At 35.7% G+C, this 23,573-nt stretch overlaps 1 protein-coding gene across 1 annotated transcript; it reads left to right on the forward strand.

The window, feature by feature from the left end:
• Positions 1-16: 16 nt before the first annotated feature.
• Positions 17-9,542, forward strand: LOC131616648 (DEAD-box ATP-dependent RNA helicase 8-like). The gene is made up of 10 exons (XM_058888029.1): positions 17-907; positions 3,853-3,913; positions 5,924-6,158; positions 6,795-7,033; positions 7,386-7,637; positions 7,716-7,896; positions 8,240-8,328; positions 8,427-8,500; positions 8,579-8,705; positions 9,140-9,542. Exons 1-9 carry the CDS (start codon positions 540-542, stop codon positions 8,655-8,657), a joined length of 1,578 nt encoding a protein of 525 aa, XP_058744012.1. The 5' UTR covers positions 17-539; the 3' UTR covers positions 8,658-8,705; positions 9,140-9,542.
• The last annotated feature ends 14,031 nt before the right edge of the window (positions 9,543-23,573 follow it).

The raw sequence follows: 23,573 nt of genomic DNA on the forward strand, positions 1-23,573 counted from the left end.
ACACAAAAATGGGGTCCTTCACAAAACAAAAACTAAAAACGGGGTCAAAAACCAATAATCAAAAAAACCTTTCTACGCCCTAGAGCCTTTCACAACAACAACAAAATAACCTTCACACCTTCCCCTCTCTCTCTCTCCCTTCTTTCGGTTTCTTCTTCCTCAACTCCAACCCCTCCAATCTCAAAAAACTCCGAGGAGAAAAAAATTCCCAATAGAAACCAAACCCTACTTCGTTATTCTTCTCCGTCTCATCATTTTTCTCTCCCTTCGAAATTTCCTCTCAATTTCCATCTCTCTCCTCGACTTAGATCTATAAGGAAATTCTCATTTTCCCTCTATTTTTTTTTTCCTTTTCACAGAAGGAAAGAAATTCAAAACCTAATCCTCTCACTCTCTCTCTCCTGTACGATATATATACCGAAACCCTAACTCAGTTTTTCGCTCACAGGTTTAGATTCGTAGCATTTTGTACATTGGAAATTTTCGTTTCGCCGTTTTTTTTTTCTAGGGTTGAGTTTTAGGGTTTTTCAATCGGCGCGATGAACAACAACAATAGGGCGAGATATCCACCTCCTGGGATCGGTCCGGGTCGCGGAGGAGCGAATCCTAACGTGAATCTGAACCAGAACCCGAACCAGAATCCCAACCTGAACAATCAGTTTCAGCAGAGACCACCTTACCACCACCATAACCAACCGCAACAGCACCAGCCACACCATCAGCAGCAACAGCACCAGCAGCAGCAGTACTATGCGCAGAGACAAATGGTGCAGCAGCAACATCATCAGCAGCAAAATCAGCAGCAGCAGCAACAACAGTGGCTGAGAAGGGCGCAGTTGGGTGGTTCGGAATCCAACGCTGCTGACGAGGTTGAGAAGACCGTGCAGTCTGAAGCCATTGACTCAAGGTTTGTATGCCTTTTGATTTTGTTTTTGTTTTTATTGTAGTCGTTTATGCCTGTCTTATGTTTCATTGTTAGGAATATGGTTTCGGTTCTGATGAAATGATATGATGTGTTATCAATTTGTTAGTTACATGAGTGATGGAGTTGTTTAGGGTTTCACATATAATATTGTAGCAATAGATTTGTGTATGTTCCAACTTGTTGTGCTGAATCTCTTTGGTTTCTGGCTTGTTGGCTTGATGATTATTAGGTTTTTGTTGTGCTGAGTCTTTTTGGTTTCTGGCTTGTTGGCTTGATGATTATTAGGTTTGAGGTTTTGCATATGTGTATTAGATAATGGATAAAAAAGAAAAAAAACAGTCTTAATTTTTTTAGGAGAGAGTTCTAATGGCATTGGTATTGGTTGATATCATGCTGTCTCAGAGATGGAGTGGAATCTCGGGCCTTTTCACCATGGCTATTCAAATTTTCTATGGCACAACCTTTTGTGATTTGAATAGTTGCTGCTGTTACAGTTGATGCGTCTAGGTCGAGTTGATCTTCTTTGGATCACTCTGGCATCTGGATTGGAGAGAGCTTGTTGCTCATTTAATCTGTTTATGAAGTTCTTCTGGCGATGGCCTTCAATATATATGTGTTGCTGTCTGTGCCTTTTTTCGGAAAAAAATGCATGGAAATTTTTTCCGCATTTTACGTGAATTGTTGTCTTGTTGGGCAGCTATTTGGAATTTTTACTGTGCTAACATTCTAATAGACAATTCATCCCAAAAGGAATCCGCATCACTGTTGTTGTATGGGGGTAGTTTGCATCGATCTTCCTGGTTTTGGTAATCAATTTTGTTGTCTGTTTTTGTGTGTGTGATAAATCATGAGTGTAGATTTAGATATTTGACTTATTTATGCTAGTTAACACTTTAATTAATGCAATTGAAGAGTTCCTGGTTTTGGTAATCAATGCTGTTGTCTGATTTTTTGTGAGATAAATCACAAATGTAATTTTAGAGATTTGACTTATTTATGCTTGTTAACACTTAAACTAATGCAATTGAAAAATGCATTTTAAATCATGACTTATAATTGTTGATTCTTATTGGGGTAGATTACATCAATCTTTCATCTGGTAATCAATGTTTATGTTATCCTTTTCTGTTTGCAAAATTCAAGATTGTACGGTTTTGGTTTCAACTTATTTATGCTTGTTAACACTATACTAATGCAATTGATAAATGCATCTTAAGTTTGGAGTTACTAACTTCTATTATTGGGGGTAATTTTCATCAATTTCCTTGGATTTTGGTAATCAATAGATTGTCATTTCTTTGATTGCGAAAATTCATGAATGTGCTTTTGACTGATTTATGCATGTTAACAATTTTACTAGTGCAATTGATAAATGTATCTTAATATCTGACTCTTATATGCTGTTTTTTTGGGCTAAATTACATCAATCTTCATGATTTTGATAATAAATGATATTTTCCGTTTTTTTATTTGCGATAGTTCACAATTTTACTTCTTAAATTTTGGCTCATTTATGCTTCTCACCACTTTAACAACAACAATCAAGCTTTATCCCACCCATTGAGTCAGTTCAATGGGTCAAATGATGCCATAATGTTGTACTTTTAGCTTTTTTAGGTCTCTCCCTACCTCTAGTGGTGTGATTGCGCTCCCACTAATATACTCCTTACTACAGAATCCACTAGTCTTCTCTATACATGCCTACACCACATAAGTTTAGTTTTCACCATCTTTTCTACCATAGCTGTTACCCCAACTCTCTAATCATTTCTAGTCCTATCTCGTATAATCTCAGGACACATCCAATGCAACATCCACATATCTGCTGTACTTAATTTATTTGTATTAGTTGTTTACAGTCCAACACTCTATTCCATACAACATTGTTGGTCTTACAGTTGTTCTTAAATAATCCATTTCAGTTTTAGCGGTACTTTTGTATCTCGTAAACACATAAAACACTTTAGGCCCTCCTCCATTTCAACCACCTAACTTTAATTCGATGCTTTACACCTCTTTCTGTTTCTTTGTTGTTTTTGTACTATGAACTCAAGAAATTTAAATAATGTAACTTGTGGTATGATATGCTCTTCAACTTTCAACTAACCGTGATATGCTATTCCACATGGTGTTTTTGGGTATGGCTTCTCTGTGCTGTGTTCTTCCTAGTAGAGTGACAGTGGAATAGAGAGTAATCATGTACTTTGTACTAAAGTGAAGTGATCAAGGTTAACATGGACCACCTCAATCTCCCATGTGCTAGTTCTTTCAAACTAAGGCTAGGTATTTGACCCAATACACTAAAGTCTTGTATGGAGAAAAGAGTAAAACATAATGCAACGCCAAGCATTTGAAAAAAGGAAAAGTAATAATGATAAAACAAATAATGGAGTACAGTGATTTAAAACGCTCAATACAACATCAGGTGAGATAGAGAGATAGTTATGAAATGTCGTGTTATCGATTGCAGACGGTGAACCACGGCGGAAAGCCATAATCATGCTATTTTAAATTGCTATTCAGCCATTAAAAACCATGATACTGCCATCATCCACAAATTGACCATTGTAATTAGCATCCTTTGGTTACTTTTTTTGTGGAAGACCATGGTTTTGGTGCTTTAATTTGATATATGAATTACTTTATTTTTGCTGAACCTGTTATACCCTTGCAATCTTTTGTATGCTTATACTCCAATTCAAATATGAGTTGATATTGTGCTCAATCTTGGCTATTGCTTCCTTATTCCAATTCTAATGTTTTATTTTATGGAGTGACGTTATTGTGAGTTTGTTATAGTTTGGAAATTGGCTCAATGAAATTTATCAAGTCTACTATTGGATGAAGCTTTATTTTAGTGGTTATATTCTTTCAAAAGGAAATAAGTTGTTCTATTATCCTTATTGTTTTTGTTTTTCCTATGTTAGTTCTCAAGACTGGAAGGCCGGACTTAAGATTCCACCAGCTGATACACGCTATAGGACAGAGGTATGTTAATAGTTATGATTCTTATGAATACTTTTATGCTATCTAATACATCAAGTTTCTGGTTATATGCATTAGAAGGTTAGAATTTGTACTGAATTACTTAGTTTCTTTATGTGTTAAACCCAGTAGTTTAGTTTATAATGATTGATGTACAAAATGGATCACTTGGTTGTAGAGATCGATAATCTACTAAACACTTATATCTTTACTCATTTACTACGATTTCATTGGGCAAAAATATTTGAATATTAGGCGATAGTGGTCACATTTTTATCCAGAGAAAATGCTGTTTGAAAACAGGAATAGGCTCATAATCAATAAAAACTGCTGATTCCACCGGATTTGTGATTTTTCCAGGCTCACCCGATTCTCAGAAATATGATTCTGCACCTGATTCGCAGAAATAGATTGTGTAGGATCGAGCTCGAACTGTAGACTGGTAGATCTATCATCTATGGATAAATTGTGATATTTACTACCTTGCAACCAACAATGTTTTGAACTTTTTAAAATTACTCATTCCCTTAGTATTCATTCCATCTTCTCAGCTTGATTGGGTTTGGGGCACTAAACCCAGGAATTTATTTTTCTGTACAGTATCCCAATCATCTTTAAAGATTTGGTCTTGGGCCACTATTACTTTCCAAATGACTGTTCCTGGATTTTGGGCTGGGTCCGTCAAGTCTGTTAAGCATTCTATCCAAATATAACTCCCCTCTTATATGCTGCCTCATCTGCTAGGGCCATCCTTTGCCCTCAATGCAAAATACTGGCTTGACTCTTGTGGTTCTATTCTACTAGTAGCGAAAGGGCATTATGCCCAAACTCCAATTTACCCACAATACAAAGGACTGGCTTGATACTTGTGGTTCCAACAATGGAAGCTCAGCCAACATGCCAAGAGTCCAACTTACTCTCTAAGCTGATGTCCCATCTTCCTCCTTGGCGATCTTCGTGTCTGGTGGTGGCAGCAAGGTGAACATGCTCGCCAACTGTCAATTACCCCGTTCTGTTCTGTTCTAATAAGGTACAACCCAAAAGCCAACTGTCAGTTACCCTGTTCTGTTCTGTTCTAATAAGGTACAACCCAAAAGGAATTTGTTTTCCTTCACTTTTTAGCCTGTGTTGGGTTGTGGCTGACTACTGCTCAATACATCTAACCCAGTTGAGACACCTGAAAATGGTTTTGATACAACCTATCTTGGGTGAAAATTCTCCTAAAACAGTCATAGGATGGAATGATTCCTGGGCCCTCCAACATCTCTAGTCACCAATCTGTCTCTACCCAAAACATGGGTTGATTCAACTCATCTTGATATGCTTTTAATTTGTTTTCCAGATTGCTTGCAGGCCTTTCCTCCCTGTTACTGACTTCTTTGCTATTGTTTCCACTGGGTGGTTGTTGCGGTGCTTCAAAATTTCTCAGCAAATAGTTTCAGTGTTTAAATTCCTCACCACTTTATCTTGCAAGATGGGCTCCAGTAATTTCATTTCAACTCCTTTTTTGTTCTATCAACTCCGAATTCTCTCTTTCTGATCAGAGATTACTCTGATTCTAGTTGATTGAAACTATTGTCTTTATTGGAAGAATTAGGATAAAATCCCCCTTATTACAGTAGATAGAATACGTTGCATTAATTCAATGGTTTGCACCCCTGAATCTGTAAAGGCTATTATTGCTCTCTTAGTTGACTAGACACCTCTCCTTCTCATCGTCCTTATCCATAAGCAACATGTTTTTTTAATCATTCTATTCCCCAACAGCTGCTGACTTATTTTTAATTCTCTCATCTGAAAAACTTATCAAATTATTTTTTAGTTACTTGATTTTATTCATGGATTAGTTTAAACAAAGGTGAGCTGCCTTATCTTTTGTCTACTTAAAATGCCTAATAAATGATATCATTCACGGATTAGTCATTAAAGCTGCTTTGATTATTGTGGCGGTCATCATTAACTTGTAATTCTAGTTTGTAACATTTATCTTGTTGCTCTGTTTATTGTTCCCAGGATGTTACAGCAACTAAAGGAAATGAATTTGAGGATTACTTTTTGAAACGTGAGCTGCTCATGGGAATATATGAGAAGGGTTTTGAAAGACCTTCCCCCATCCAAGAAGAAAGCATTCCAATTGCTCTTACCGGAAGTGACATTCTTGCCAGGGCCAAAAATGGAACTGGCAAAACAGCTGCGTTTTGCATTCCTGCATTGGAAAAAATTGATCAGGATAATAATGTTATTCAAGGTTCGACATTCTCCATCCTTCAGTGCTTTACGCGATTCTAAGAAATCTAGTTGAAAGAACTGTATATAATGATGTGTTAGTTTTATAAGGCATTCTGGTAGCCTGATACTGATTCTGAGCATTATCCTGCTAAAAAAAGAGAAGAAAAATGTAAATTGTGACATGTAAGGTTCTGCAATTGTATTGTCTTCAAAGAGCATCAATTTGGTTTTGAGATGTCTTCACTTTGGCGTTTGCCCTTCCCTGAAAATGATTAAAGTGCATATTTGTTAGTTTTAGTCTTTGACTTTTTGTCTGACTTAAAAAACCAACAGTAGTAAGGTAAATTCATAATATCTTTAACATTTAATATCATGTATTTTGGGGTTAGGATTTATGAGCTCAGTTCGTTTTCATAACATAATTTTGAAAATTTCTTCAAACAAACTGATATCTTGTTAATGAGTTGTTGTTTCTTGTAAGAAGTTATTTTAGAAATTGAAGGTGATGCAGATAGATTCTTGCCAAATATAATTGAAAATAATATTTGTAGGTGTTTTTCTTTTTATCAGTATATCTTTAGGGTTTATGTTTTAAAGAAAGCATAATGATAAGCTTTGCCCATATTTTGACTATACTGTTTGTATTATCACACAGTTGTTATCTTGGTCCCGACACGTGAGTTGGCTTTGCAAACATCTCAAGTGTGTAAAGAGCTTGGAAAGCATTTGAAAATCCAAGTTATGGTTACAACAGGAGGTACCAGTCTAAAAGATGACATAATGCGCTTATATCAACCAGTTCACCTGCTTGTCGGTACCCCAGGAAGGATATTGGATCTTACGAAAAAGGGTGTTTGCGTTCTTAAGCATTGCTCAATGCTGGTAATGGATGAGGTAAATATATTACACCTGAGTTTATTCATTTACAGAATCCTGTTGAGAAACATCAACTATGTAGAAAACATTTCACATATTTAAAGAGATTTAGAAAAATGAGGGTCGGAAACATAATTGGATTCAATCAGACAAGTATGATTTGATGTAGAACTATGTTTCTTTGCATTTATGTATTATTTGCTAGGATTAGAAATCCACATTCTAATGTTGTCAGCTGATGGTTGAAGCAAATGCCTCTGTTTACTGATATCTTCTTTTTGTTTAAATATCCATAGCTTCTTCATCATGGCATTGTTAAGTAGTTACAGTTATCACTCTGCAGTTTTTCATAGCTTTCTGTGTTTCTCAGGCTGACAAGCTTCTCTCCCCAGAGTTCCAGCCTTCGATTCAGCAGCTGATTCATTTTCTTCCAACAAACCGTCAAATCCTGATGTTTTCAGCAACATATCCTGTTACTGTGAAGGACTTCAAAGATAGGTTTCTTAACAAACCATATGTCATTAACCTTATGGATGAGCTTACTCTGAAGGGTATTACACAATTTTATGCATTTGTGGAAGAGAGACAGAAAGTCCACTGCTTAAATACTCTCTTTTCTAAGGTTTGATTTTTCTTTGTGCTCTTGATTTTCTTATATCTGTGAATATTATGATGCTAATAATAATAGTTTATTTTCCAGCTACAAATAAACCAATCAATTATCTTCTGCAACTCAGTGAACCGGGTTGAACTCCTTGCCAAGAAAATCACTGAACTGGGGTATTCATGTTTCTATATTCATGCAAAGATGCTGCAAGACCATCGTAATAGAGTATTTCATGATTTCCGTAATGGTGCATGCCGGAATCTTGTCTGTACTGGTATGTTGCTGACACTTTAGCAACCTCATGTAAATTGGCAGTTTTTCTTTTAAGTTGCTTAGAATGATATTTAATCTACAATATAGTTGTTTTCAGTACTTAGTTATTTGGGGTCCTGGTTTCCTTTATTTTGACATGTTATCTTCATTCCTTTTATTTTGTAAATGAATTCAATAATCAATAGTTGTACTCTATATATTGTTTATTGTAGTTAACTATGTACATCAAGTGACTTATGTTAAGGAATCTTTGGTTTATTATGTGTATTAGCTGATGGTGAAATTTTAAATATATACTGTCCTAATAATTTAAACTTTCATTTTTCTGTGTGAAACATTTACAGATCTTTTCACTAGGGGAATAGACATCCAAGCAGTTAATGTTGTTATTAACTTTGATTTTCCCAAGAACTCGGAGACTTATTTGCACAGGGTATGTTTGATTTCTGCTCACTTTAAATTCAATTTGTTTTTTTTTTTTTTGGTATCAATTACGTGTACATGTTCTGATGGATACTATGCTTTTGATAGGTTGGTCGTTCAGGGAGATTTGGTCACCTTGGTTTAGCGGTGAACTTGATCACTTATGAGGATCGCTTTAATTTGTATGTAATGTACTTGGTGTTGAATAAGTTTTTTAGATTCTGGCTGTAGGTTGCTGATATATTCCTTCTATTGTTCAGATATAGGATTGAACAAGAACTTGGCACTGAAATAAAGCAAATTCCGCCACACATTGATCAAGCATTTTATTGCCGGTGACAACAGTAGTTACAGGGATTGTTTTTACAAGTTTGATGAGTAGCTATGGTGAGTAATCAGACTTTTTTTCCTTCCTATTTACAGTTGAGAATTTGAATCCTGCTTCTGACAAGAGTTTTGATCTCTAGAGGTAGAGATAAATTTGTATGTTAAAGTGTAGACTCTTCATTTGAAACAAATTTATCCCCCTCATCAAAGACAATGATGCAATTCATTTCTCTTTCGGATAAAATGATAGTGCCGTGCCTAACCAAAATCATGTAGTATTTTATTGCTTGTCTTTTAATGGGGCTTCAATTTTAACATTATTTGTATTGTGTTTAAAACTTTATTTGAAGAAGATACTTGATTTATAATGATACCATTCTAATTTCAGATAGTTGTTTTTCACATTTGTTTATGCACAAATCTTTTGTTCCATGATCTGTTCACTGTGGTTCAATTGTGTAGTGCTGTTGCTAACATGCGTTCATTTTCCACAGGTTAATGTGTCAGTCCCTCAAGCAGGCGGTGTTTGAGGAAGTATTATGGAATTTGGAGTATTGTTGGACCTTTTGTTTAGTTTTTTTTTTTTCCCTTTTTCTTTCCAATTTCTGGTAAAGAGCCGTGAAACATGAGAGGATGCGTATGGCCTTGCATTTGAGTATGCACTATGGAAATTGGGGTATTGTTGGAACCTTTGTTTAGTGTTTTATTTTTAATGAAAAGTTTCTGGATGAGAGCCGTGAACCTGAAGACATTTGAACCTCCAGAGAGTTCAGTTTTGGCTTTTAACTGCCATATAGTTTGGTGGGTCCAGTCTGTGTTTCCGTTGGTTACATTTGCAGATGTTACTGCATGTTATCAGTACTGTTACTTTCAATTAAATAAATGGTTTAGAGATAATTTGCCTTGTTATTAATGTCCTTTCCCATGCTATTTGATCTCCAGTTGCTGTTGAAGTTCATTTTGGATTTTGATCCATTTTGAGGTATCTTGGTAGGATACTTGACCTAGATAGATTACCAATCTATGACTTGTTGTGAATACTGCGAATTTTAAACCATCTTAGATACCATAATATTCATTGGCATATTTCATTCACTCATTGAAGTACTGCTAACTTCATGCTCCATTCCATACGAAATCACAACAGTAGTACACATGCTATCCATCTCAGATTCAATTGTTCTATCATATGAATCTAGTATATACCTCAAATTATCTCTATTCCACACTTTTTTGGGGATAATTAACAGCTCAGAAATTTTACTTAGAATAATTCATTAGTAGTTAGGTTAGATGCAAACAGAAGATGAGGACCACACTTTAGATTTCTCAATTGACCATCTAAGACCAAGCACGTGATCGAACATAACACTACGTCATATTATATTCAGTCGTAAGGGAAAGATTCGATAAGCGTTTAGTTAAGGCCGCCAATCTACCCATCTTGCCCTAGTCAGTCCCTCACAGCTTGTTAATTTTGATGACATCATCTCTCTTTTGGCACCCGACGAAAGTTAATGTACGAGTCTAGGAGAGACCCAATTTGTTTAATCTAAAACTTTTAACTTTAGGTTCAATCTTATACGACTTTAGTTAGACATGATTTGTCATATAATTTGTTTAGCAAATTGTTTCTCACATCTTAAGTGGTGGAGAAGCGCCCTAAAGAAATTTGAAAATATCCTTGAGTATTTAAAAAAAATTTTTTTGGACATACTCTTTACACCAAAACACGTCTTAGGTAAGTCTCACTTCAATTTTTTCTCAGAATTTAGTTTAGAGATGCACTTTCGAAGTCACCATATACTCACATCATACATACCTAATCGAGACATTCATTTTGACTAAAATTAAATTCGAAGACGCATTTTCAGATTCACCATATTCGCACCCCATACATTCCTAACTGAAACACATTTATTTTGATATAAATTTATTCGATGATGCTGTAATTATTCTAGACAACACTTTTGTATTCACCCTACACAGTAAATTTTGACTTTGTTTTAGAGATACACCGATGCAATTGACCATATGTATTATAGGTATACTATTGTAATAAAATTTATATAAATTAAACCATAATCTTATTAACTAAGAGGAAAATGTCATAAATAAATGAATAAATTAGAATCTTTAATAAAGTCAAAATAAATTACAAACGATAATAGTGCTCCTAATAAAAATAGTATATAATATAGTGTATGTCAGACCCTTATGTTCTTAAGTTGTCTCCTGTATGACAGTGCCGGCCAGGCCTCAATAAGGATGACGTCTACAATGTCCCTCGCCTCAAAGTATTTTGGAAAGACTCATCTGTTTATACCCGTCTGTGCAATATCCATGATTAATCGTACAATAAACACTTCAACATAAGTCTCGCAATTCAGATAGCTGCATCACATCCTAAAACCACCGCTCTTGAGACTATGACAGAATCACAATCTTCCTCTCATAGTTGATGCATTTTAAAGCATCACTTCCTTTTAGAAAAATAAATCATCTTTAGAAACCTCAAATATTATAACAAATTTGTTTCAAAGAATGAATTCAATTGAATTTCACCTCTTTGTCTCACATGTAAGGTAACATGGTCCAGATATAGAGGCAACAACAAGTCAAACGCTCCAAACCCCCGGGGTGCCTCAACATGTATCAATGAGGCTTCAGAGGCAATATAAGGTTTCACTTGTCTACTTTGGGAAGACGAAGATGCCCAAACCCTGAAAGTTGAATCCTCCGTATAAACCGAACTAGAACTGACCAATGGTTGCTGCGAGGGATTGGCTATTTCCCTTCGAACCAATGCATGATGCGACACTCTACCTTTCCTTAACCGTTCTTTATTTTTCAACCATAATGCCTGTAATTAAATCACACAAGCATTATCCAGATGAAATATAGTGAAAATGAAACAAACAATGCAGATAGACTAAATATGGAAATGCATTTTCGGATTCTGGAAAATGAAAAGGAACAAACTCAAAGTGCATTTTCGTATTATTCTGCAACCCACTGAAGAACGAAAAAACGACAAAAATGCATTTGAATCCAACATCCTACAAATGCATTAATCATTTAAACTACTTATCAACACATTGCCTAATTAAATTACATATCAAAACTACCTGTTACACATCATAATGCTAAATTTCTATAAATGTTTAGAGATATAAAAAAAATGTATATAGAAATAAAAAAACTTATCAAATGTGAGTTTTATGTTGAGAGTAGAAGCTTGGAAGTGAGTTTGATGTTGAGAATAGAAGCTTGGAAGTGAGTTTGATGTTGAGAGTCGAAGCTTGGAAGTGAACTGGGAGACTTTGAGAGACTTTGAGAGTTTAAGAGAATAAAAGAGAAACGAGGAATGAGAAGGATCTGATGCGTTTTTGAATAAAAACTCGTTCGGAGATGCAACTCCGTAAGGTATACGAAGATGCATTTATGTATTATTTTTAAACATAAATTAAGGTTTGGCTAAAAAATGAATGACTTATGTAAATGAGGTGCATTCAAAGATGAATTTTCAAATTCTAGAGGTAGTTTTGTTTTTTCACTAGAGTGTGGGAACAAGTCTTAGGGTGGAAAAAAAATTCTCCTATTTAAATTTTAATGGGTTGGATTAATCAGCCAACATGTATTTCAACATTTAAAATCGGACCAGACCAACCTGCTCATTTATGGGTTGGGTTGGGTTTGCGGGTTGTGCATAAAATAAATAAAAAATCTAATATTTTTTAATTGTAAGAAAATTGTAAAACAAGATAATATGAGGAACAATACTGTGCAAGAAGCAGAGTCACGAAGAAACCAAGTTGAAATCCCTGAACCGATACCAATTCAGGTGAAAATGCACCAAGAAGAGATCTAGAAGCTGCCAAGGTGCCGCAGACATCATAGACACACAACCCTCCCATTATTCCAAAGGAGGAAGAGGTAACCACACACCTCTAAAAGTTCACCGCCTTGGAGGAGTGATAAGATATAAAGAAGATGCTCCTCACCTATCTACTCGCATCTTAAATTCTACTCGCATCCTTGATAATAGGATTTTTAGATCATTGAAGAAACCACTGAAGCTCTAAAGCTACGACAAGATCAGGGAACCAAACGAACACATCGGGCACGCAGATGACTATCTCGACTACTATCACACATACGAGGACATAAAGTGTAAGCTCTTTGCATTAACCTTGACTGAATCGGTGACGACTTGGTCAGATATATTCCTGATGGGAGTATAAATATTTGGATTGATCTATGCAAAAATTGTGGATCAATGTAGTTGCTTGTATGAAGGTGAAAATCCTGCAGAAGGTCCATCTAAAGTTTTGATGACGACAATGACAATTAAAGTCATCAAAAATAGCTTTTAAACTTAATGATGATGTTCTAACCAAAATATCTCACGCCTCATCAACAAAAGGAGACTCAGGATCATAATTCTTATATGATCAGAAACAATCTAGCAAAGAATCTCGAAGCCTTAGATAAAGTGTGAAAGCTCGCTAGGTCATGTCTGTCTGCCTATTAGAATGAGCCGATTATTGTAAATATAAGGGAGTAATTTAGAAGTACTAAGGCAACTCATACACACACCTAAATTTTTTTTTCAAATGTTTTTATCGTGAAAATTATTTTCTAAGTCAAACCAAGTGATTAAAAAGCTGTCCAAAATTTTTCCAAACTATCTTTGAACTAACCAATTAATTGGTAAGTTGTGCCATTTGATTGGCAAAACTTTTTGGAGCTAGTCAACCGATTGAAGCATTTAGCCAATCAGTTGGAGAAGAGCTAGTCGATTAACAAAGAACTTATGATAGCACATTAATGACTCACAACAACTCTATGTCCAATATTTCCTTGTTGGGCTTGCTAATTAGTTAAAAATGAGACGGCCAATCAGTTGGAGCTTTATGCCAATCGATTGGCTCATTAATTCGGCCCATGGATTATTTTGGTTTTTGGATTTTCTAACTCCTATATAAAGGAGGCTCGCCTCCATTTCGTTTCACACCACTTTCCAAAGATTTATATTTTTTTGGAATTTCTCTCTCAATTCTCCCTGTTTCTTTATTCAAAAACATTTCTCTTCACTTGAGGTTGCCTTAGTGCTTTTGAGCGAAGATTTGCTTGTGAGAAATAATTTTTTGCAAGTGGTCATGCTAGTTGTTTAAATTCTCAAAAGTGTGATACTCTTAGGAGATTGAGTTAGGTTTTTAAGATAAACTTGTCATAAAATCTCTATGGTTGGTTTCTTAAGCTTTGTTGAAAAAAATTTATTTTGGTTATTGAGATAATCCATAAATATCTAAGAACGGTTCTTTAGCTTAGCATTGGATAAAGCTATTATTGGTTGTGGATAAATCTATTAATCTCAAAGTCGGTTTATATGAAAAGTTTGTGGGTACAAGAAGCTAAGTTGGCACTAGAAGCTTATTGTTGAGACTAAAATTTTCATATAAACCGACCTTCAATGTAAGACTAAACTTTAGAAGATAACATTCACCATATCCAACAATGCCAACAATAAGTTGATATGGTGGACGAACTGGAGGCTATGGATCCCTAGCCTATATCAAATAATATATGGGAGGTGCCTGTCCCCGAGAACTTTAAGTCACCATCTTTGGCTAAGTTCAATGGATGTAGCGACCCATATGAGCATGTGGTCTCCATCGACACTCAAATGGACATCATCGAAGCACATAACTCTCTGAAGTGCATTCTTCTGTCCGACACGTTCAAGGACGTAAACTCTCTGTCATTAACTATCAGAACTAGGCGAAGAAACTAGTTCATTAACTCGCCGCAAGTTGGCACTAGAAGCTAATCGCCATCATCCTGCTCAACATACACCAAGGTCCATCAGATTCATCAAAGGGGTATCTCGCTCTCTTCAATGAGGCGATCATTAAGATGATCCACCCCAATCAATAAATTTTTGTAGGAGCGTTCTAGAACGATCTTAGGGAATGACACTTTAATGAACCCCTCTCCTAGAGACCAACAACAACGTTGGCTGAGGTAGTGACATGACCAAATGTTACATCAAGATCAAGGAAAGTAATGGTGAGAAGAAGGCCTGTGATGCAAAAAGAGGATATCTTTGGCGCTGAAGACACCAGAAGGAACCAATGTGCATCACCTATTAGAGATAAAACCACCTTAAACAAAGTGGAAAGCTTAAGGAAAGCTTAACACATCTGAACACTCGCTGAGAGAAGATATGGCGCGAAGTCCTTCACATGCACAACATTTCCTAACCTCCAACACTGAAGGTGGGCATAATGAAACTGAAGCCTAATAGTTAGTGTAAGTTCCACAAAGTCAAGGGTCACCACACTAAGGACTTCCAACATCTCAAGAAGGAGATTGAACATCTTATACAAGAAGGACATTTAAAGTAATACATCAAATGCAACCCCAATAAAGAGACATGAGGATCTGGTTCCCAAGGGCATGAAGGTCGTGAAAGCCCCCTAACCGGATTATGAAGGAAACCAAGCGGGAAGAAGAGCGACAGAGACCTCATATTCATGGAAAATGACGAGGATGAAAGAGCTGACAAACCTATCATATTGGTTGTACACACTCTTATCATCATCAGAGAAAACACTCCCTAATCATATGAATGACCCATGCCAATCGAATCCCTAAGACGCCCTCACAAAGAAAAGTAGAAATGGTCCTTAATATATGTCTCTATACACCCAATCATATGAGATATCCCTACCTGCCTTCTTGGTCGAGGTTGATACAATCTCCATGAATAAAATGCTATGAAGAAAATCGTATACAAACAAAATATAGTAATCAAGCAAGTTAAGACGCTGACACCCTTAGAAGGAAATGTTAGTAGCAGAGGAGATTTTCCAAGGAAGAAATAAGGAGATCAACTATTCACTGCTCCGGAAAACCCTATAAAGAGGAGGAAAAACAAAGAAAATGATAACTTTATCTAAGAGGGTTTATCAATCCAACACGCAACACATGTCCCAATGAACAAGATCGTACGAACTTAGCCAAATGCTGGAAAAGAAAAACTCACACAGAAAAAAGACAAATGAAGCAATAAAGACTCTTTTCCAAGTCGCTAAAGGCATGAAAGGTTAAAATAAGACTTCAAAAGCCTCTTATGTAATACCCATCCACTGAGGATCGTACAATCTACTGCGCACCACCAGCATCTGAGTTCTCCTAAAAAAACAGTTAGAAAACACTCAAGCGTTCTAAAGAAGAGAAAACATCATCACCAACTAGCACACAGAGACGTGTCAGTTGGTCATAACGAAACATTATTTATTACAAGAAAGACATTTAATGTACTTATTCCTGAGAACAACAACATTCCATCAAAGACTTCTATATTCATAGATTCTGTGGCCGAGTAAGAGCGCATCTGATAAACCCTCGTCATGCAAAGCAGAAATAAGGGCTTGGGGAGACAAGTATTATGAGCCGCCCACAATGTCCAATGGTAAAAACCGCAATTGCGAAACAAGGAGAATAAAGTGCAGAACATGTAGTCTCTTTCTCCATCTTTGAGTAGACAATCTCACGCACAAGTATCTTACTGATAATCCAAATCAATCCGACGGGTGATTGTGATCCACACATCATATTTTTATAATATTTTATTAAAACTCGCGCGAATGACAGAAAAAAATAATTACAGTATCAATTCTATTTAACTTTAGCTATTTAATTTTAGGTGTTAAGAAGTACTTAGTCATTGAATCACTTATATAAAAAATGGTATTCCCTCGCTTGCTTGCCTATATAGATGCTGATCATAATAACTTGTTGCGGCCAAAAAATAAAGTCCATTCTGAGACTCTCCGTACACTGCAAAAGCCATTAAATGCATTTTCCATTAATGCTTTCGTTTGACATATCTCAGCACGTCACTGTATGTAAGTGTTGTTGATGTTCAATTCATTGATCCAATCCTCCTTTACCAATTACCACTATACTATTTTTTATTTTTCTTTCTTGACTATCATTAATGCAGTCACTATCATATTCACTGCGTCTGTTTTTCTCTCCCATACCATTTCTATGCAAATTGAAATCTGCTAATGTTTGATTCACACTCTTTCCCTCTTTGTGCAAATTTTTTCCGACAATAATTCAATTTGTGTGATTCCAACCAGAGATTGTGCACTAGTACTTTTAATTTGGTTCAAATTTTTGTTTATTGATTATATAATATTTATCAACTTTTTATATTAGTGTAGTATTAGTATAGTAGTGATTATGCATCAAATGTTTGGAGACACAAACTTGTTGGTTTCACACTTTCACCTGCTCCTCTAAGCTTTCTTGTAAGAAAACATTTTTGATATTAAATTGATGTAATTTGACTAATTTCTAACTAGGAAGTAGAATAACAAGCAAGATAATAATATATAAATATTAAATATTTATGTCATTAAACCGAATGTTTCTTCTTAATCAATGCTATATGGTTTAACTTGAAAATATTCTCTTGCCATTAGTCTAGTCTTATAAGATAACAAATGTCATATGATTTGTATTTCACAATATTGATCAACATGCATCCAATTGATTTTTCACCTCTTTATCTCAACAATTTCCCAATTTTCAAGTGATTTCATTTTCTTATCTATAACTTGAACCAAATTTTTATTTTTAATGTCTATTTAACAAACGATGAACCAAATTTTGATTTTTAATGTCTATTTCACAAATGATGGAATTTTTATAGAGTCAATAATAAAAATAAAACTATGATATCTTGTGGAGACAGGTGTTTAAAAGAGACAAATTTAAAAATAGAATATTTACGTATGTTACAAGATGAGGTAACTTCAGATGCAAGCAACAGGAAAATACATGCAACAAGAGTGCAACAAACTAACTGAAAGTTAGTTATATAGCTGGCAATTAGTTAGGAGAATTGATACTGTATGTACATTACATAGTAGTTATTATGCATCTTCACTTGCATATATAAACAACTTGTAATAGTTCTCCAATTCTTAATGAAGATAGATGCTATTTTCTTCAATTCATAATATGGTATCAGTGAAAACGTCTATCTTTCATTCATCTTCTTCTTCTTCGTTTAACTCATTCACCATGATCACTGTTCTTGTTTTTCTTCTTACACAGTGATTTTTTTTCAGTTTCTTGTGCTTTTGTTCATCGTTCTCATCGATTCAGTGCCTTTCTTGATTGTTCATCATGCCTCCGCGTGTTTCTCCACCTGACATTGATTCACCTTTCTATATTCATCCAAGTGAAGGACCTAATTCGGTTTGCATCTCCCCGAAGCTCAATGGATCCAACTACCTTGCTTGGAGCAAGTCTATGCAACGAGCTTTAGGCGCGAAGAATAAATTTTCTTTCATCAATGGTGATCTCGCGATTCCTTCACATCAAGATCTCAACCGTAATCAATGGGAAAGGTGTAATCACTTGATTCATTCTTGGTTATTGAATTCTGTTTCGGAGCAAATTGCTTCCACCATTGTTTTTCATGTTAATGCGATTGATGTTTGGATAGATTTACGTGAACGTTTTTCGAAAGCAGATCGTATTCGTATCTTCAATCTTCGTTCATCTATTAACAACCTGAAACAATCTTCACGTTCTGTTATGGATTATTTCATTGAGTTACGTGGTTTATGGGAAGAACTCAATGAACATCGTCCAATTTCTGCTTGTACATGTGTTCAACAGTGTCGTTGCCTTGCCATGCAGAACACTCGTGCCTATCGTGATGAAGATCAGGTTATGCAGTTTTTATCTGGTCTCAATGATCAATTTTCAGTTGTTAAAACACAGGTTTTGATGATGGAGCCTTTACCAGCTATCAACAAAGTTTATTCTCTTGTTGTGCAAGAAGAGAGCAATCATAAATCTGTTAGTCCTAATGAAGATGAGAATGCCTTGATGGTTAATGCTGCTAATCGTTTTGAGCCCAAGGGTAAGAATTCTCATTACAAACATCCTCCTCGCCAGTGCACCTTTTGCCATAGAACTGGCCATACAGTTGATTTTTGTTATCAAAAGCATGGTCATCCCAATTTCAACAAGAACAAAGCGCAAGCCAATGCTTCTACTACTCAGGATTCTGATGTTGACCATACACCTGCTAGTTCTGCATCTCCTTCTACTGATCCTCATGCCAACATTTCTCAAGCTCAATATGATCAGTTAATTGGTTTACTCCAACAGATCAATTTGATCCCATCTACCAATCCCTCAGTTTCCACTTTGATGACTGATTCTAATCATAATGCTGAACCTTCAGGTATTGTATGTAATAGTTTCAATTCTTCAGCTCGAGCCAATTATTGGATACTTGACTCTGGTGCTAATGACCATGTGTGCTCTTCCTTAGATCTTTTTACTTCCATTCATAGTATCACTCCTATTTCTATTACTCTTCCTAATGGCAGTTCTATTCGTGTTACACAAGCTGGTCATGTCCATTTTTCATCTACATTCTACTTAGAGGATGTACTATACTCCAATGAATTTCATCTCAATTTAATTTCTATTTCCAAATTGTGTAGATCCTTACATTGCCAAGTTAAATTTTCTAATCACACTTGCTTTATACAGGATTTGAACAGCCTGAAGATGATTGGTTTGGGTAGCCAGATTGGAGGCCTATATAGACTGCAAGTTGATGCTTGCCCTCTTGGTGATACCACTCCCTGCACCAGCTCATCCAATCACCTTTCCACCAGTATCAACACCATTTTACCAAATAATGCCTTATGGCATTTTCGTTTAGGTCATGTTTCCCATCAGAACCTTAGTCATTTGTCCTTGTTATATCCTAGTGTATCATTTGATTCTAAAGCTACATGTGACATTTGCCACTTAGCCAGACAAAAGAAACTGCCATTTCCTCATAGTCCTAGTATAGCAAACTCTAAATTTGAAATACTCCACTTAGATATATGGGGTCCATTGTCTGTACCATCTATTCAGAATTACAAGTATTTCCTTACAATTCTTGATGATTTTACTAGATTTGTATGGATTGTTTTACTCAAAACAAAATCTGAAGTGGCTTCCAAAATACATCAGTTTGTTAAAATGGTTCAAAACCAGCATAACATTACTCCAAAAGTTTTCAGAACTGATAATGGCCCTGAGTTTGCACTTTCTTCTTTTTATGCTACTCATGGTATTAACCATCAAAAGTCTTGTGTGGAAACCCCCCAACAAAATGGGAGGGTGGAAAGAAAACACCAACACCTTCTTAATGTTGGTAGAGCCTTATTATATCAATCCAAATTGCCAAAACCCTATTGGTCCTATGCATTACTCTATGCTACTTTTATCATTAACAGGGTTCCATCCACTATTTTGAATAATAAATCACCCTATCAAACCTTCCATAATACACTTCCTGACATTAAGTCATTCAAAGTGTTTGGTTCACTTTGCTATGCTTCTAGTTTAAGTGTCCATAGAACTAAATTAGATCCAAAGGCTAGAAAGTCTATTTTTTTAGGCTATCCTCCACACATGAAAGGTTATATTCTTCTAGATTTAACCACTAAAGAGGTGTTCACCTCAAGACATGTCTCTTTCCATGAACATATACTACCTTATAATCCTTCCACAAGCATATCTTGGTCATATTACCCTAGTTCTTCCCATGACCAGTCTATTATTCAACCATCTCCCACACTTCCATCAGTTTCTCCACACTCATCTATATTCGATGATCCTCATACTGGTGATCCCTTACCTTCTCCACCCATTAATCCAACACCTACCTCAGCATCCCCACCTGTTCTTTCTTCATCCATACCTACTCGTGTATCAACAAGAGTGTCTCACAAGCCATCTTACTTGCAGCACTATGTTTGCTCTCAATCTGGCAGCTCCCATTCATCTAATTCAGGTATGCCATATCCTATTTCTGATTACCTCTCATATTCCAACCTGTCTATGCCTCACAGTCATTATTCTTTGTCCATTTCTTCCCTCACTGAGCCTAAATCTTACAATGAGGCATGCAAGTATGATTGTTGGAATAAGGCCATGCAGTTGGAACTGTCTGCACTTGAGAAGACTGGCACTTGGCTTATTGTGGACCTGCCTCCAAACATCAAACCAATTGGCTGCAGATGGGTCTATAAGATTAAACATAACCCTGATGGAACTATTGAGAGATTCAAGGCTCGATTGGTTGCTAAGGGCTACAATCAAATTGAGGGTTTGGACTATTTTGAAACATATTCACCTGTTGCCAAAATGACTACAATCAGAACTGTTCTTGCTCTTGCCTCTATCCACAACTGGCACCTTCATCAATTGGATGTCAACAATGCATTTCTCCATGGGCAACTTCAAGAAGATGTGTATATGACTATTCCCCCAGGTGTTTCAGTTACCAAACCTAATCAGGTTTGCAAACTTGTCAAGTCACTTTATGGTCTTAAGCAGGCTAGCAGAAAATGGCATGAAAGATTAACAACATTTCTCATCCACCACCACTTTAAACAAGCCACTGCTGATGTTTCCTTGTTCATCAAGCAAACTCAGCATACATTTACCATCATGTTGGTATATGTAGATGATGTAATCTTAGCTGGAAACTCTTTACAGGAAATGAAAGACATCAAGGAGAAGTTACACAATGAATTTCAAATCAAAGACCTCGGGCAATTGAAGTATTTCCTTGGAATTGAGGTGGCTCACTCAAAACTTGGAATATCTCTTTGTCAAAGGAAATATTGCCTTGATCTCTTACAAGACTCTGCTCTACTCTCTGCTAAACCTGTATCTACTCCCTCTGATCCAGCTTTCAAAGTGCATCAAGATTCCAGTGGTCCCTATCATGACATTCCATCTTATAGAAGACTTGTTGGCAGACTTCTTTATCTTAATGCTACAAGACCTGACATTACATTCTGTACTCAGCAGCTTAGTCAATTCTTGTCAGCACCATCTATCAATCACTTCAATGCAGCCACTAGAGTCCTACGATATTTGAAGTCATGTCCTGGGAGGGGTATATTCCTACCAAGAGATTCTCAGCTAACCATACAAGGCTATTCAGATGCAGATTGGGCTGGGTGTTCAGACACTAGAAGATCCATCTCTGGTCAATGTTTTTTTCTTGGTAGATCACTTGTTTCATGGAGGACTAAGAAACAATTAACTGTTTCAAGATCTTCGAGTGAGGCAGAGTATCGGGCACTCGCAGCTGCCACTTGTGAATTGCAATGGATTACATATTTGCTTAAGGACCTACATGTTGAATGCCAAAAGATGCCAGTTTTATATTGTGATAATCAAAGTGCTTTACATATTGCTGCCAATCCTGTGTTTCATGAGAGGACCAAACACTTAGAAATAGATTGTCATATTGTGAGAGAAAAGATGCTGAACGGATTGATGAAATTGTTACCATGCACGTCAAAAGATCAGCTTGCAGATTTCTTCACTAAACCACTATTGCCTCAACCTTTTAATAGCTTGTTATCCAAGTTAATGATGCTTGATATCTATCAGCCATCAACTTGTGGGAGGGTGTTACAAGATGAGGTAACTTCAGATGCAAGCAACAGGAAAATACATGCAACAAGAGTGCAACAAACTAACTGAAAGTTAGTTATATAGCTGGCAATTAGTTAGGAGAATTGATACTGTATGTACATTACATAGTAGTTATTATGCATCTTCACTTGCATATATAAACAACTTGTAATAGTTCTCCAATTCTTAATGAAGATAGATGCTATTTTCTTCAATTCATAATAACGTATGAAGGGACATAATGATCTTATTTTCATTCTCAAAGCAATAGGTAAATCATCTCGGTAAGTATCATAAACATGTAAATTATTTGGGTTAGTATCACAAGCATCAGAAGTCTAAGAGTCATCTGTAGAAGATTGAACTTGTGTAGGAGCATATCGAGTTTACTTCTTCTTTAATACACCAGAGTTAATGATAAAGATATTGATTACTTCAAAAAAAAAAAAGACATTGTAGGACAAGGATCAATTATAGACTCGAGTTTAGGTCCAACTATTATAGGACAAGGAACAATACTTGACCCAAGTTTAAGTGTTGAGCTAGGTATATGTGTTTTAAACTTAGACTTAGACTTTAAGTCATTTATATTCTCCCCATGAGACTAAGAACGAGTGAAATATGACATATTTTCTTGGAAGAAAACATCTTTGGAGATAAAAAAATTTACGACTAGGAGAATGATAACATTCTTACTCTCTTTTGTTAAGTGCGTAACCCAAAAAGAAAAGTCTGACGACATATGATATACTACTTATTACGATGTTGTTTATGAACATGAACAAACACACGAGACTCAAAATTTAAGACAATGGGAACAAAAGGAAAATATGAGATCATAAATTGAACAAAACTAATATCATCTAATACTTGAGATGAGACAAATCAAATAGGCATCAATAAGAACTACCTATCCCTAACAATAGTTGAGAACATACATTTGAAATATGAGAGATCTAACAACTTCATGTAAATGACAATTCTTTTCTGCAACACTACTTTGTTGAGGAATGTAGACACATGTCAATTCATGGATAATGTCATGTTTATTTGTGAAGTTGAAAAAAGGCATGATTAGAATATTCTTCACCATTGTCAGGACCAATTCTTTTTAGAGTTAAATATGTTTTTAGTCCCTATAAAATTATTCAAAATGACTTTTAGTCCCTATAAAAAATATACTGACTTTTAGTCCCTATAAAATTGCTTTTGCACTCAGTTTTAGTCCCTGTAGAGGGACCAAAAGTGAGTGAAAAAGTAATTTTATAGGGACTAAAAATCAATATATTTTTTATGGGGACTAAAAGCCAGAATTGAGATATTTATAGGGACCAAAAACATATTTAACCCTTCTTTTTATACATTTCATAAATTGTGTACCATATTATAAAA

The sequence above is a fragment of the Vicia villosa genome, linkage group LG7, assembly GCF_029867415.1.
Source record: "Vicia villosa cultivar HV-30 ecotype Madison, WI linkage group LG7, Vvil1.0, whole genome shotgun sequence".
Classification (NCBI taxonomy): domain Eukaryota; kingdom Viridiplantae; phylum Streptophyta; class Magnoliopsida; order Fabales; family Fabaceae; genus Vicia; species Vicia villosa.